The sequence below is a fragment of the Micropterus salmoides genome, unplaced genomic scaffold (genome assembly GCF_014851395.1).
Source record: "Micropterus salmoides isolate LMB-PRFRI ecotype aquatic unplaced genomic scaffold, ASM1485139v1 Ms_hic_scaffold_11, whole genome shotgun sequence".
Taxonomy (NCBI): domain Eukaryota; kingdom Metazoa; phylum Chordata; class Actinopteri; order Centrarchiformes; family Centrarchidae; genus Micropterus; species Micropterus salmoides.
The window spans coordinates 14,544,966-14,559,722 of record NW_024040152.1 but is presented as its reverse complement, the minus strand read 5'-3'; the positions used below and the strand labels follow the sequence as shown (position 1 = coordinate 14,559,722).

The following is a 14,757-nucleotide window of genomic DNA, read 5'->3' as shown; positions in this document are numbered from 1 at the left end:
TCAATATAGAGAATAGGCTCCAACCAGCAGAGAGTTTAAAGGTCAGCAATGGAGCTCAGGATGAGAAGAAGCATTAAAATAATAAAAATGGACGAGATTGCTCTAAAGTCAGTGAGACTATTTTGAAAGAATGCAGTGACGTCTTTATGGACATATACTATGTAAATCAGAACATTTCTTTCTAAAACATGGGGGTGAATATGCTGCTGTAACAGTCTCCACTCTTCCAGGAAGACCTTTATCAGTATTTTAGAACCTGGCTGCAGGGATTTTCTCCCGTTCAGTGACATGAGCATCAGTGAAGTCAGGCTCTGATGTTGGATGATAAGTCCTGGCTCCCAGTTGCCGTTTGCAGTTCATCCAGAGGGGGTTGAGGTCTGTACAGCCCAATCAAGTTCTTCAATACAAAACTGGGAAAGCCACTGTTTCTGGGACCTTGCTTTGTGCACAGAGGCATTGTCATGTTGAAGGCTCATCGCCAATTTGTAGCCACACAATTAGAAGCTTAAAACAGTTCATCCAAACCTGGGGACCTAATGATCTTGTTAAAAAGATGCATCGGAGTGGTCATGAGATGATTTTTTAAAAGGCCTAGAGAAAGAAATACTTTATGGATCTGCTACTGTGCTTAATTATGACATCTAACCGTAGCTTTTTATTGTGAAAGACTGGATAATTATACTGAAGCTCTTTAGGTCTGTAAAAGTCACAATTAGTCACAACTCAGACATAACCTGTGACAAAGGATTGTGAGAATATTTATTTATTTTCTTTTAAGAAACAAAAAAAGGGTCTGGAAGCACTGGTATAAACTGCCATTGGCATGTCCATAGACTTTTGTCCAAATAGTATATCTGTGCTGTTTTTCTTTCAGTGAGGAAGATCAAATTGTGTTATGTTGTTTCACGTTTTAATTTCCGAAATGGCCCCGTTTGTCCTGAGACGTTTCCAATTTTTTAATTTCTTCAATTCTAATGTCCACAGAGTTGATAATCAAAATGGAAAAAACGAATAGAGGATGTAGGTTCAAATATAACACTGCTATGAATTAAACGAGCAGTTGCAAAGGCAAATGTTACACTGGAGCAGGAGGAGGAAGGAAATGGGAGAATCCCATGCCAGAGAGGAAACCGTCGAGTCAACACTCTGTAGGCATCCACTGTACCGCAGTGTCGTCCTGCCTCCCTACCCTACTCAGAGCTGCAGTACTGCAAAGTGTGAAGGGAGAGGGAGAGGGAGAGAGAGACGGGGGGGGGGGGGGTCCGCACTACCGTTACGAGTCCAAGTGGAGAAGGCAGGAGGAGAGACGCATTATTGCAGTAGCCTACAGTGCCACAGCACTTTACGCTGGCGAAAGTACCGCACATCAGTCCGCGCAGAGAGAGAGAGAGGGAGGGGAGACAGAAATCCAAGGGAGACAACTGATTTCACATGACTGGACTTTTTTGCCCTCTTTTTTGAAATTGCACGCATTTGCCGGTAGCTTTCAGGAAGGAGGAAACTCAACAACCACCCCGATCAGTGCTGCGTCTCCGCATCCAAGAGCAGCTCTATAAGGACTTAGCACCACTTGGAGGAGCTGCATGCAGCCCTTCAGGAAAGCAAGCCTCCGTGGATTTCTCTGGAGTGGATTATAATTTAGAAGTACTTTTCCTGCTTGTGCAGCCCACTCATACAGTGAATTATCATCCGGCCCGTTTACGTGTCTCGGTATTGCGGTACTTTGCTGACGACTTGCAGTATAAATGCATCGCTAGAATATCGGCTCCACTGCGCCAAGAAGCCCCCCCGCCTCCTTTTACTGTCAGCGCGGCACTTTAATCACTTCGCTAATTGAAATTTGGGACGTTTGCTTGGATTAGTGCCTAGAGATTCTCTTTTTTTTCTTTGATCTTGCTGTTTTTCTTCTTCTTCTCGTATTGTACTTCAGACCCTCCCTCTCCTGCCTCACTGCCCGTCACCCTTCCTCTGCTGCCAGAGTCAGTTCAAACAGCTGCATAGAAGATGTGAGTATTAATGCGGCTTTTCTGCTGCGCTCTTTTCACAAAAAACAATTAAAATTTCTCTTAAGCTGCTCTCGAAAAACATATATCCAAACCAATTTTTTTGCCTTGTATGTTTTTTTAAATGAGGGTGACAAACAACTGATTTCTTTCAGCTTTATGGATTTTGCTGACGCAAGTAAAATTTCCAATCACAGCGTCACTAAATTAGCTTATGTATTTCAAGGCTGACTGCTGCCATGAAAAAAAGCTTTAGGCAGAGATAAATGGAGCTTTTTTATTTCATTTTACACCAAAGATACTGTATATAAATATATTATTACACAACATATTATGTATATTATGTATATATTATGTATATTATTATATCAGTGGGTTTGAGGTCACCATCATCACCTGCTTAATGTTGAGGAAAATGAATGTCAAGGGATTGATGGTTCATGAGTACCTCAAGGCATTAAACTTTTGTCCTCCTGCAGTGACCAGGATGTATTTGGACCTTCCATCTGGCTGAGTCAGTGGCTGCTCCCCTGGGGAGCTTGTTTACTCAGTTTTAAACCTCCTGTACCCATTCCTCTTCCCTCTGCTGGATTAACCCTTTCCTCTTCCCTTCACTTTCAGGCCTTATACCTTTTATTCTCAGTCCCACCCAACTCACTGTAATCCATGGCAAGAGAACTTCTCCCCTCTCTTTTTTTCTCACCCAAATCTCCTCTCCCATTATTCAGCCAGTGTCTTCATGTACAGGGATTTCTGTTTGTTGCTTCCCATCTGTGGCCTATTTTTTCTTCTTTCTCATCCTACTTTCTTCTTAACTATCACCTGCTCATTCTCTCCCCATTTCTTTCCCCATTACATCCTATTATCTCCGCTCCAGTTTCTCCTTTTGCTATGTAGTGGCTTGATCCCTCCTCTATAACTGGCAGATGAATTAGATTAAAGTTATGTGCTCTCCACATGCCTTAAACATGCATCACTTATCAGAATATCAAATGGTCTCCTTAACTCCGATCTCACTTCCTGCTTCTTCTCAGGTCTGCCCCAGATGCTGCCGCCCCCGGAGCTCCAGGAGCCCCTGGTGCAGATGGAGCCCCAGCCGGCCCACCTGCCGGCCCACCTAATACCTCCAGCAACCGCAGGCTACAGCAGACACAGGCCCAAGTTGAGGAGGTGAGCTGGACCGGGCCAGACTTCTGAATTTGGTGCAGTTACATGCAATTTGTCTATATTAAAGCAGCTGGGGAACCTAATCAATGGCTTAATCATTAAAAATACCTGGGCGTACTGTATATGCACAGTGCTTATATTAGGCCAAAGACAAATAAGCATGTGAAAATGCTTTGTAGCTCTCATGTTCTGAGAAAAGGCCCCGTCTTCTTAATATATAATGGGCTCTGCTGCAATTTGTAAAAGGATTGATGCAACTTATTTACTCTCATATAGGTTCAGAAAACCCTTTGTCCCCTGTGATGCTTTCCTTTAACCATGCTTGTCATCCTCTTTGTCTCTCCTCCCCACCACTGCCAAATGCTTTCTCATCCTCACTGCCGTGATCTAGGTGGTGGATATCATGCGGGTGAATGTGGACAAGGTTTTGGAAAGGGACCAGAAGCTTTCAGAGCTGGATGACAGAGCAGATGCTCTTCAAGCCGGAGCCTCCCAGTTTGAAAGCTGCGCAGCCAAGCTAAAGAACAAATACTGGTGGAAGAATTGCAAGGTGGGCACATTAGTGTGGGTCCATAAAACAGATTGTTGTTACAAAAAGAAACTCACAATAAGATCCAAGTCTAAATTAACAATATACTTGTATGTGGTACATAAAGATATAGTGTGTAAATGGAACCAGTAGAGATTATATCTTTTATTTTAAAGTATCGAACAACTGTTCATGCTGAGGTGCGCTGAGGCAAACACACAGTGTCTGTTCTGGAAATGCCGTCATCCTGCTCTTCACGAATCTGTTAATGAGCTGTCGTGAAAGACTGAACAGATGCTTTGGTCTGTTATTGTAGAGATTTCATTACAGACCCTGAAATACTCAGGAGATTGCATAACTAAATGCAAAGAATCCCAAGTGTCTTAAAGGTTTTATTTTTCAGACGTCTTTTTTTTCTAACTCCAAACAGTAGTCACAGTGTCTCTTAACCTTTATAAAAGTATGTCCCATTTTTGTAAATGTTATTGTTTTCTCCTTTCAGATGATGATCATGATGGGTATCATTGGGGTCATTGTGGTTGGAATAATATTCTGTAAGTAGAAGATGGTTTCATCTTGATACTAATACTTGATCAGTGATTGATCAGTCTATTGATTGACTTACAGAGGTTAATATATATACATACAGATATGATTACTAACAAAGCAGATGATCATTAAGTGTTTGCTATGTTTTTTATTTCGGCAGCAGAGGAACATGTATATGAAGAGAAGAATCCTCAGTAAAGGGCAATTATTCATATGGTGTCAGTATATATTAGTACTGATGATTAGTCTATTAATTTCACAGGAAATTTAAATATAGAGATAGTCCTTCTGACTTTATAAAAGGAGTGCAGGTATAAGCATATTATATGTTTCTGCCCTAACAAGCCCATATCTGGCCTGCACCTCTGTTCTGATTGTCAATAATTCATGACTTTTTATTACAGTAAATTATTTATATAATACCAGTTTTACTAAAAACAGAATCCATAGCCACTATGTAAGAAGCAGAGCTCAGCTGGCTGCTCTCTACTTGTTGTGTTTTAAGTGATGCATTGTCAGATCCATTAGACTAATTACTTTCTCTCGCTCTCTCTTTCATTCAGTGTACTTCTTCTACTGAGCTCTGCCCATCAGTACAGATGGATATGGACTTGAGAATGATATGAGAGGGAAGAGAAAAAAAGAAACCCAAGCGCCCCCTTTTATCCGCCCTCTCCTTCCTCTCTTCACAGTCTTCCATCAAACCATCTTGCACTTATACTTGACAGTAGTGTTCATAGTGTCCCCGCTCTCTTTGTCCCCTCTCCTTGTTCCTTCTTCCCCTGTTTTACCATGAAGTCTCATTCACTCTCTCCTGTCTCTGCACCTCATGTATTATTGAAGGACACAGCAGGCAGAGTGAAAGAGGAAGAAAGAAAGGGAAGGAGGGAGGGAGTGAGAAAATTCTTGGGACACGGGAACACACAGGGGCTAAGCCCTCTGAACGGAGCTACTGGGAGGGGAAATGTACAATGTACAGATGTTGAATGTGTGCAGGGAGATTGAACAAGAGTATGCAGTCCTTTCTACCCCAGATACGTGTTCAAATTACCTTTTTTGAGAGTCCTACATTTGTAAATTGGTACTGACATGCCTAACTAACACACTCTTTCTGTCACAACCGCTACCGTCATTGCTACCTACTAACACAAGTTCATGTTAGATTAAGATTATGAACATTTTTGTTGTATGTGCGTGTGCTTATTTGTGATCCAAAGCATTGTAGCTAATAGCTTTTCCCAAGTTTAGCTGATAGGCTTTTATTAGTAAACTCTTTGTTTTCTTTCCGGCCTAACTTTCTCTTACCTCTTGCAAAGCTCAGTAATAACAATTAGAAAGAGACTCTGTGAGAGTAAAAGGGCAAAAATAAGTGATTCAGGGGAAGGTAGTAAGAGTATTGCAGCATTTCTCCCTATTTAAATAAAGCAAACTAAATTCTGGCCTGATAAGCAATTATTGATAAAGTAGTTGTATAACTATGCTTCATTTCACCTTGGTTTTTGAAACCACAGGTAGTGGCATAGTAATATGCACAGCAAGACAAACAGACAGGCAGCCACTAACAGACAATCTACTGTGTACATGAGCTGACTGCTCCGACCCAGAGGAAGGTGTCTTAACTCTGACTTGGACAGGGTCACAGCCATAGACAGATGCCAACTTGTTTTAAAGGTTGTTCAAACAAAGCGATTCTTTGATTGTTGTTTAAGTTGACTTTAGTTTCAAAAAAGTAGGAAAATGGGGGAAAGGACATGATTTAGAAATCTAGAGTCCCCTGGCCCTCCCGCTCCCCCTTCTATCACATAAAAACAGACTTACCTGTCACCTGCGGTATGGTAAAGGGTCAAAATGAGGACTTTGTTTCTAACTTGCATGGCAAACGGTGTCAATAGTTTTGCCTATTTGTGTGACCTGTGTATCTGCCATTTCTGAATCTAACTGCCGATTGTACATTTTCTTTTGTCAGTGGTTTAAATGACCTGTGTATAATGTCTTTCTGATCTGATAACTAATGCTTATGCAATGCGATGATGCTCAAGAGTTTGCCAAATCTTGTTAATTTCACTTGCTTTTGAAAGAAAAAACAATATTCAGAGACTGCAAACAACTCCAATTACAGTGAACTGTTAAACATGTAGTATTGTATGGGTAGAACAATAGTACACATCTGTCAGATTATACTTCTGAAAACATGTTTATAAATTCTTTCAGGTTTTTTGGGGAGGGTTGTCTGATATAAAAGAAAAGTAAATTTTCTCTCTCTCCTCAGACTTTGAGAGTTCAAAAAATTAAGAAAATATGAACAACCTTATGCACAAAATTGCAGCAGTTAGCCATAATTATCTGATATTGTGCAACTATTTTTATTAGGTAATTACCACATGAGATTTGAGGACATGTTTTGTGATTTACAACCTGAAAATGCAGTGAGAGATGCAACTGGAAAACAAATGCATGCTTACCACTTTTGCTGATGCCAATAAAGAAATCATCAACAGAACTGAGTGATGACCTTTGTTATATTTTGTTGACATATTGAGCCAATACCCTGTTAGAATTTTTTTCCCCTCAATCTACTCTACTTCAAGTGATGCCTGCTTTGTTATTATAATATACAGATCCTGATTTTGGCTGTAATCATTTAATGAAAGTGAAACCCTTTGATTTGTTTACAACACAAGTTCAATTTAGTTTCCAGACATAATAGAACAAGTGTTCTATTATAAATAATGTAAAATATCTTAAACAATATTGCTGAGTCTTGAAATCCATCATTGTGAAAAGTAAACAACAAAACGGGTATCCAACACACAAAAACAAGTGAGAAACAAAATATTATAGCATCTTAGCTACATTTAAAATAGTATGAAAACAGTAAAACAAAAAAGCCTTTCAAAAAGAAAACCTTTAAGAGGCTTTAAATGAAGACACCCATTTACAGTGAATCTGTAGTTACAAGTTCTCAGCAGAAACATGTAAAAATGGATATAAAAAAATCCATGGTTATTCTGGCCAGTGGAACAAAGAAGCCACACAAATAATCCAAGGCCTAGATAACTTCAACCAGCTTGAACCAGACCAATAGTCCTGTATCTCATTGCATGTTTTGTTAATGTCCACTGTATAACTGCTTGCTTCAGCTGTAGTCCCTTCTTGTGGAGGATTTATGCAACTTTGTAAACTTCTATGATGGGCAACAGCATAGAAAAGCATGTATAACTAAACATTGGAGCAGCACGTTTTTATAAACTGACAAAAAATTTAACAAAATAAATTATATATTTGACTGCACATACATTACATGTCTCAGATTATCATATTAATAGTGCCACTGATTTGATATTTGCTTTCAAATTCATATACACACTTATTTTTTCAACTACTTGTATGCTAGTTCTATGTATATTTTTAGTTTTCATTCAGCATTGTTGTCCTTGTTTTAAGCAGCATGTCTTGCTGTAATTTGTTCTTGGAACTGTGTTAGTACGTTGAGAGCAACTTAAAACACTATTTGGTTCTGAGTAAGAAAGCAAGTTTCCTACAGCGCAAGACAATCAAAACGCAATTCAAGTCCGTGTCAGTCAGTGTTACACATAATGAAACTGCGGTGGATAATTTGTGTGTGACAAAAGTACTTTTGATGGAAAGTTTAGTTTGGAATTTAAATTGTGGGTTTTATGCCAAATGCTTAGAATTTAATATGTTGCAGGTTACTGAAATGCAAACTCCACACATGCCACACACCTTAACATAAGTAAACTCCTACCAACGATACTCAACAACACATTTAGAAAGCAAATAAATGGTACAGCTAAATACAGTATTTTCCCCCAAAATTTGTATTTCACAGTTCAGTAGAGAGAGCCAGAAGAGAACCAGTGATGGCTAATGAAATCAGTAATAACTTAAAGACTCACAAATGACACATGGCACAAAGAAAGTCCTTCTGGGCTCAGTTTCAAGTCAGGAGTATCTGGTAAAATTTCTCCTACTACTTTATCTCATGACCTGGTAGAAGAAAATCACAGTGACGACCAGGAACCCCAGAATCCACCAATAAGAATCTGTAGAGTGAAAGACACAGAGACCAGTTAAGGTTTTGTTTTTATACTGGGTTGACACTGAGTACAAGATACACAATACAGTCACAGTGTAATGCTAATAAATAATGTTTGTTGCTGGAATGTTTAATGTGCAAAATAAAAAGGATTTTTTTTGCTTTGTTTTCAACAATTTTGTGGTTGAGTTACAAGTTGCATTTTTGCATTTTCCAGAGCTGAAATATTTTTCATTTCAATGCCCCAGTTAACTGTGACATAATCAAAAGAGGCTGTGATATGACCTAAACCATAGTTTAAACCATTTATGTATTATACTTCACATAGGAAACAGAAAAATAACCCCCATAAAACCACAAGATATTGTTTTTGTACCAATTAAACACGACTTATAACATGTTAGTTAGTGAGCTCCCTTCTCTGAAGCCTGCAGCCCATCTTACAAGACTTTACACTAGTCAAGGTCATCTAAATCAGCTGGAGTTCCATGGTAACAACATTTTGATCTGCTATTTTTTTGCCAGAGATGGCAATGTAATTTAGTCTGTTGCTCAATCTGTTGATGCAACACTTGGGTCCATAGTGGCATTTCTCTAACTATAGAATGGACTGACACTGTACAGCCATTCATGGTCCCCAGAGGATTACTCCTAATAACTTTGGTGATCCAAACGTTGATGACAACAACAATGGAAGGATTTAAGTGATAGACATAACCCTCTGTAAAACCGCAATGATTACACTTTGGGTTTGGTACAAATTAAACAAAAAGTTCCACCATGTATTAGTGAGCTTTAGATGTGCTGGTAGGCAGATTTTGTTACATTTAAAAACCATGTCACCAGGACTGCCTTCTTTCACCTCAAAAACATTGCCCGTCTCCGCCCATCACTCACCTTTTTAGACTAGCTTTTAACCTCAAATAATGTTATATTGCACCTGCTGCTGTTTGTTATTTATATGATCAAATAATGTTATATTGCACCTGCTGCTGTTTGTTAATTGTAATTTATATGGTCGCCCCTTCGCTCTTATGTATTTCTGCACCACATGTTTTTACCTAATGTACATATATTTTGCTATTTATGTTTTTTATCTTTTTTTAAATGTACATAACTTCTGGTTTTACTACAAAGTGTCTTTGATTGTCCTGAAAAGCGCTATAGAAATAAAATGTATTATTATTATTATTATTATTATTATTATTATTACTATTATTAGACAGAACCAGGCAAGCAGTTTTCCCCTGTTTCCAGTCTTTATGCTAAGCTAAGCCACCTGGCTGGAGCTTCATATTTACCATACATTACCAGACATAGGAGCGGCAGTGATCTTCTGAGCTAACTCTCGGCAAGAAAGCAAAAAGGCATGTTTCCCAAAATGTCAAACTATTCCTTTAAAAATACAGGGTTAAGCAACAAACAACAGCAACACATTAATACCTGCTTCTGGAGCTTCTACCATCACACTAACAGAGAGAGGCTCGCCCAGGGCCAGGTGGGACACCCTGCAGGTTATTTTAGTCCCAGGAGAGACACTGGACGGCACAGTGAGATGAGATGACTGGGAATATGTCCCATCACTGTGCTGTCGATGGCTAGACAGAGAGCCCTGGTCTGGAAACACTGTAGGCTCTGTGTCTGTAGGAGAGAGGTATGACCACTCCATCTGAAAGGCAGAAGAAAACAGAGAATCATGACCAGTGAATCAATCAATCAAACTTTATTGGTATAGCATCTTCCATACAGGTACGTTCATTGAAAGTGTTTGAGAGTTGACTGACAAGCTGATATTAAGACAAGTGTAAACAGTTAAAGAATTTAAGACTAATGTTCACAAGAAATAAAATTATGAAAATATAATAATAAAACCAATAAAAGAGATAGATCATTTTAAAAACAGTAAGATAGATTAAAGCCTATGAAAAATCTAATTGATAAGAGAGAGTAAAACATTTTAAAACATGAATAAAATGAAATAAAGGATTGAATATATTAAATAATTTCTGTAACACAAAAGACAACTGAAGAGGTTTTTAAGTTTTAAGATATCAACACATTGAGCTGTTTTTTACTGTTCCAACGGCTCGAACTATGGGCTCGAAGCATAAAAACTACAATCTGCCTCTTTTTGAGGTTTTTGTTCATCTCTTTGGAACAACTTAAAGACTCAAAGGACCTGAGGGACCACCCTGTCTCATACATAGCAGGCATGTAAGACAAGTAGGCCCATGAAGTGCTTTAACAGTGCAAAAACTGACAAGCGAGCACTGTGAGGACTGGTTAGTAAGTTACTTCTTTTGAGTGCTTGGATATTTGCATCATTTAGATAAGATTTATTTAGTATTTTCTTTTAATAGTTATTTTTTTAGATTACTTAGTTTTGCTAGTTGTTTATTTTGTTTATGTTTAGGTTGGTTTTGTAAGAACTGGACAGCACTATGGGCATATCAAGTTTTGTATGGGTAGGCAGGTATAGGACCAGCATGCACCTGGAAGGGTCTATTTTTTATGGAGTTTTATAACTAAAGTTCAGGAACAGGACCACACCTCTCTCTCGCACTAATTCAGCCACCTGTGCCTTCCTAACCCAATCAACTGCACACACGTGTACATAAGCATGTCTAACCCACGTCGTTCTCGTTTGTCTCAGTTCTCACCCCCCCACTTTTTTCTCCCCCTCTCCTAATGGGCAGCACGGTGGCCCAGTGGACAACACTGGGGCCTCACAACAAGAAGGTCTCAGGTCTGAACTTCGGTCATCCCAGGCCTTTCTGTGTGGAGTTTGCATGTTCTCCCTGTGCTTGCGTGGATTTCCCCCGGGCGCTCTGGTTTCTTCCCACCATCAAAGACATACATGCTACAGTAAACACTTTTACTAAGTAACTGTCTCTCTTTCTACCATAACCCACAAAGGGGACCCCGGGTTCCTAGCCACGCCGTCCACTGAAACAAACCCCTTCATCCCTCTCCCCTCGATCCCTCCATCATAAATACTCTCCATCATCCAAATAAACTACTTTTATATCTCATATTGGCGTGGACCTTGTTAGTGAATACCAGAGCAAGATAGGCAGCATGATTTCTTTGTTCTTGTTTGCTTGCTTGCAGTGGATAAATAAACATTAAGAAAATGCAAAGACTTTATTTGGACAATACCTGTCTACATTTCATCTCTATGGTCATCAGTAGTCTTTGGATTTCAATGTTATTAATAAATTAATAACTGAGACTTTCCTGAGATTTTATGTTGTGTATTATGTAAGTTTATGTAAGTTGTTGAATAGCAGGAAAGGTATAAGAACAGGTGTTAACAGCTACATCTAAGAGTCTAGTTACAGACCTGAGCATCCAGTGGATAGTATTTAGTGCAGTGGCAGCTCAGTGTCTGGGGTGACTTTGTCTTCAACACCAACTTCTCCTCTGAGAGTGAAACACTGGGTGGTTCTGACACAAAGAGAAGCAGAGGAGCAATTGAGATACATTCAGTGGATTTTTCTGAATTGAGAGATTATGGTGAAACTTACGAATAATGTGGAGTTGAATGACCTGCTGGGCATGGAAAATTCCTATACTGACAGTACAGATGTAGGCCCCCTCATCCAAAACTTTCAGCTTGGTCAGAGTCACAGAGGCGTTACCCTCACGAACAAGCTGGGCAGCATCCATGCTGGAGCCCATCCTTTCTGCATGCACTGAGGACATAAAATGAAACAGGTGTTGAAAAAACAATCTCAACTCAAGGTCCAGACTAGAAATTACTATTAGGATCATTATAAAATCACAATTTACCTCATCCATGTAGGTGGTCTTGTGGTTTGACAGCTAATTTCAAGGCTTATTTATGGAAATATTAGAAACAATGCAATGTTTTTGTTTAATCTAATGCATTAACTTAGTGTTTAATGTCAAAATGGCTACTTGGCAAGACTTCTTTTGTGAGTTTGAAATGTGTCAACACTGTCCTCAAAACATCACTAAAAATGCATTTACAGTCAATTTGCATTTATTTATTCATGAACTTCCAAGCCACTGAAGCCATCTTGCACTAATGTACCATCATCAACACTCTCAGAGCCACAAGAAGCCTTCCTCAGTGTTTAAATCCTCCTGGATAAACCAGAAGAGGTGATGCACACATGTTCACACAGCACTTACCCACTGTGCTCCCTTCAGCATCATCCAGCCCTGTCTTCATTTCAAGCACTTTTCTCCCTTTCCCCCTGTGCTGCTGTCGCCATTCAATGCCCACCTCCTGCGCTAAGGGTATCTCCTGCTGCTTGAAGCCACAGTTGAGGAGAACGTCACCTCTCAGAGGTGCAGATACAGACTTGATGTGGGTAAACACCAGGAATATCACTGAGGGAACAGAAAGCAAAGACAACAGCAGAGAAAAATGGAGAGATTTTTGTTATTGCCTGTCTAACAAAAAAAAGAAAAGAAACAATTCAATGAAAGGGTGAAATGTGATTTTGAAAGGAATTCACCCTCAGTCAGAATAGTTCCCGACTGGCTAAGAGGCAGACGCAGTTTGTTTTGTATGAGGGTCGACTGGTCCTTCTTCACCGTCAAAGTCTGCAGAATCAACGCAGTGCTGAAGTCAACTCCCTCCACATTAAGGGAAACCATGAAATAAGCTGGATCTGAACTTTCCTGAGATCCACGAGGAGTGTAACTGCTTATTTCGCACATCACCTCCTGGTCATTGCAGTCTGCATGGAGCAACACATCTGAGTTCGGGATCTCAGGCGATGACACTGCCAGAGAAGGATGAGAGGAGGAATTAAACACAGGCTGTGTTTATATGATACCAAACTTTATATAAAGAGAAAGTAGGGAAAACCTGTGGCTTCTAACAGGATGGCATCTGGATCAGGGATTGAAGGCGGGACAAATGCTGTGAGTGTTTCGAGTGATTGGTCAGGAGCCACTGCAACGTCTCTTAATACAAGAGTGGCTGGAGTTCGTGTGAAAAGAGCGCCACCTCCCATTCCACCCAGTCCAGCTCCCTCCTCCACCAGGGAGCAGGAAAGTACAACGTCTGCAACCCCATTGGCTGAGAAACAAGAGGCAGATTTCAAAAATATAAAAAATTCTTAAAAATATTGATGTATCATCTGGAATGAATGACATCTGAATGAAGTTTTGACTATACATAGTAAAATAATGGAGGTTAACCACCTTTTACTTACTGAACAGTTAACATTTTTAACCTTATCAGCTACACAAATACTTGAAGACTACTATTAAACGAAATGTTGAAGGTTTAACCATGTAATTAGGTACAATATAAAGGCAAATAAATATAGAGTTCTGAGACTTATTTTTTGTTTGTTTAGTTGAGTTAAATTTAAAAGCAATTGCTGATTTCCAGAAGATTTTACTTTGACAAACCTCCTTTTAAACTCAAGTATATATTCACTCAACATGCATTTATTATTGAAAATGTAATTTCTACATACATGTTGAACTGCTTACTTGCCTTTAGACACATTTCACATTTTTGCAGATGACCTGCTATGCACTGACTATGGTATATTCTAGATTACACGTAGGTTAACACTTAATTGACTCAGAAGTGTACAAAACACAGTGTATACTTAGTGACAGTTACATGGTTCTTTCCAGTTTACTCTCTAGGAATTCACTGAGCCATAAAGAAGCTCTATCAGACTATGTAAAATGAATAGCCTACTTGTCTAAAAGATGTATGATGCCTCCTCATAGACTGTATGTGCCTACTGAGCTTGACAACCAATGCAAGCCCACCATTCAATTCTGAATTAGTATACCTTCATTAAGTTAGTGTTCTTACCACAAACGCACGTCAGAAAGTATCCCAAAAAAATCAATTCAATCATCATCATGGAGTCTTGTTTCCGTGTTTTAGTAAGTAAGACTTTTTGCTGGTTGTAGGCAAATTTTAACGTTGGTACAAGTTAAATAAAAACAACTGCTGAGAAAGCACTTTCACTTTCGATTTCAATTACTAACAACGGCTTGTTACATCGCTACAGTCTGAGTAATTTTACAGCCTTTCCTACATCGCATCTATAATGTGCAATAGCTGTACATCAATACATATAATCTAATAAACTCATGACGAAGTACAGGACCTGTAACCTGTCTCGCTGTCGAGAGCATACGCAGCAGTGCAGCAGTGAAAGTAAAAGTGAGCAGACAGGATCGTCCAATGACAGAACAGCAAGGAGCGGGTCATGTGTCACCATGGGAACTAGCAACAATCTTTGGCTGAAATCACCCGGATCCTTTTTTATTTTTTATGTAATATAATTACAGGGGAACTGATTTGTATTTATTGTGCTATATAACTATAACTATTGAGAGATATTAATCTAAATTGGTATTTAGGCTACGGGGTGGATAAGACTAAATGAATAAATGTAATGTAGATAAAATTGACCCTTTGCGAAGTCACGCCCCCCTTGGTT

At 39.2% G+C, this 14,757-nt stretch overlaps 2 protein-coding genes across 2 annotated transcripts; one reads left to right on the top strand and one right to left on the bottom strand.

Annotated features, from left to right (window-relative positions):
* Positions 1-1,269: 1,269 nt before the first annotated feature.
* Positions 1,270-6,748, top strand: zgc:92912 (uncharacterized protein LOC436805 homolog). The gene is made up of 5 exons (XM_038711135.1): positions 1,270-2,006; positions 3,038-3,173; positions 3,562-3,720; positions 4,202-4,253; positions 4,812-6,748. Coding segments are annotated over exons 1-5 (366 nt in total). The 5' UTR covers positions 1,270-2,004; the 3' UTR covers positions 4,829-6,748.
* Positions 6,749-6,873: 125 nt separating this feature from the next.
* On the bottom strand, positions 6,874-14,480 carry tapbpl (TAP binding protein like). Its single transcript, XM_038711133.1, has 8 exons — positions 14,121-14,480; positions 13,149-13,361; positions 12,793-13,062; positions 12,464-12,664; positions 11,833-12,000; positions 11,649-11,752; positions 9,749-9,974; positions 6,874-8,312 (listed from the first exon to the last, which is right to left on the bottom strand). The coding sequence occupies exons 1-8, from the start codon at positions 14,170-14,172 to the stop codon at positions 8,245-8,247; spliced, it is 1,302 nt and encodes a 433-aa protein (XP_038567061.1). The 5' UTR covers positions 14,173-14,480; the 3' UTR covers positions 6,874-8,244.
* Positions 14,481-14,757: the final 277 nt, after the last annotated feature.

What these genes read in the sequence shown, in the direction of transcription:
- zgc:92912 (XM_038711135.1), top strand. An exon ending in CACAGGCCCAAGTTGAGGAG is followed by an intron (nt 3,174 to 3,561) that starts GTGAGCTGGACC and finishes GCCGTGATCTAG; the next exon opens with GTGGTGGATATCATGCGGGT. An exon ending in ACTGGTGGAAGAATTGCAAG is followed by an intron (nt 3,721 to 4,201) that starts GTGGGCACATTA and finishes TTCTCCTTTCAG; the next exon opens with ATGATGATCATGATGGGTAT.
- tapbpl (XM_038711133.1), bottom strand. Translation starts at nt 14,172, where the DNA reads ATGATGATGATTGAATTGATTTTTTTGGGATACTTTCTGACGTGCGTT. An exon ending in CATTCAACTCCACATTATTC is followed by an intron (nt 11,753 to 11,832) that starts GTAAGTTTCACC and finishes TCTTTGTGTCAG; the next exon opens with AACCACCCAGTGTTTCACTC. An exon ending in ACTATCCACTGGATGCTCAG is followed by an intron (nt 9,975 to 11,648) that starts GTCTGTAACTAG and finishes TCTGCCTTTCAG; the next exon opens with ATGGAGTGGTCATACCTCTC.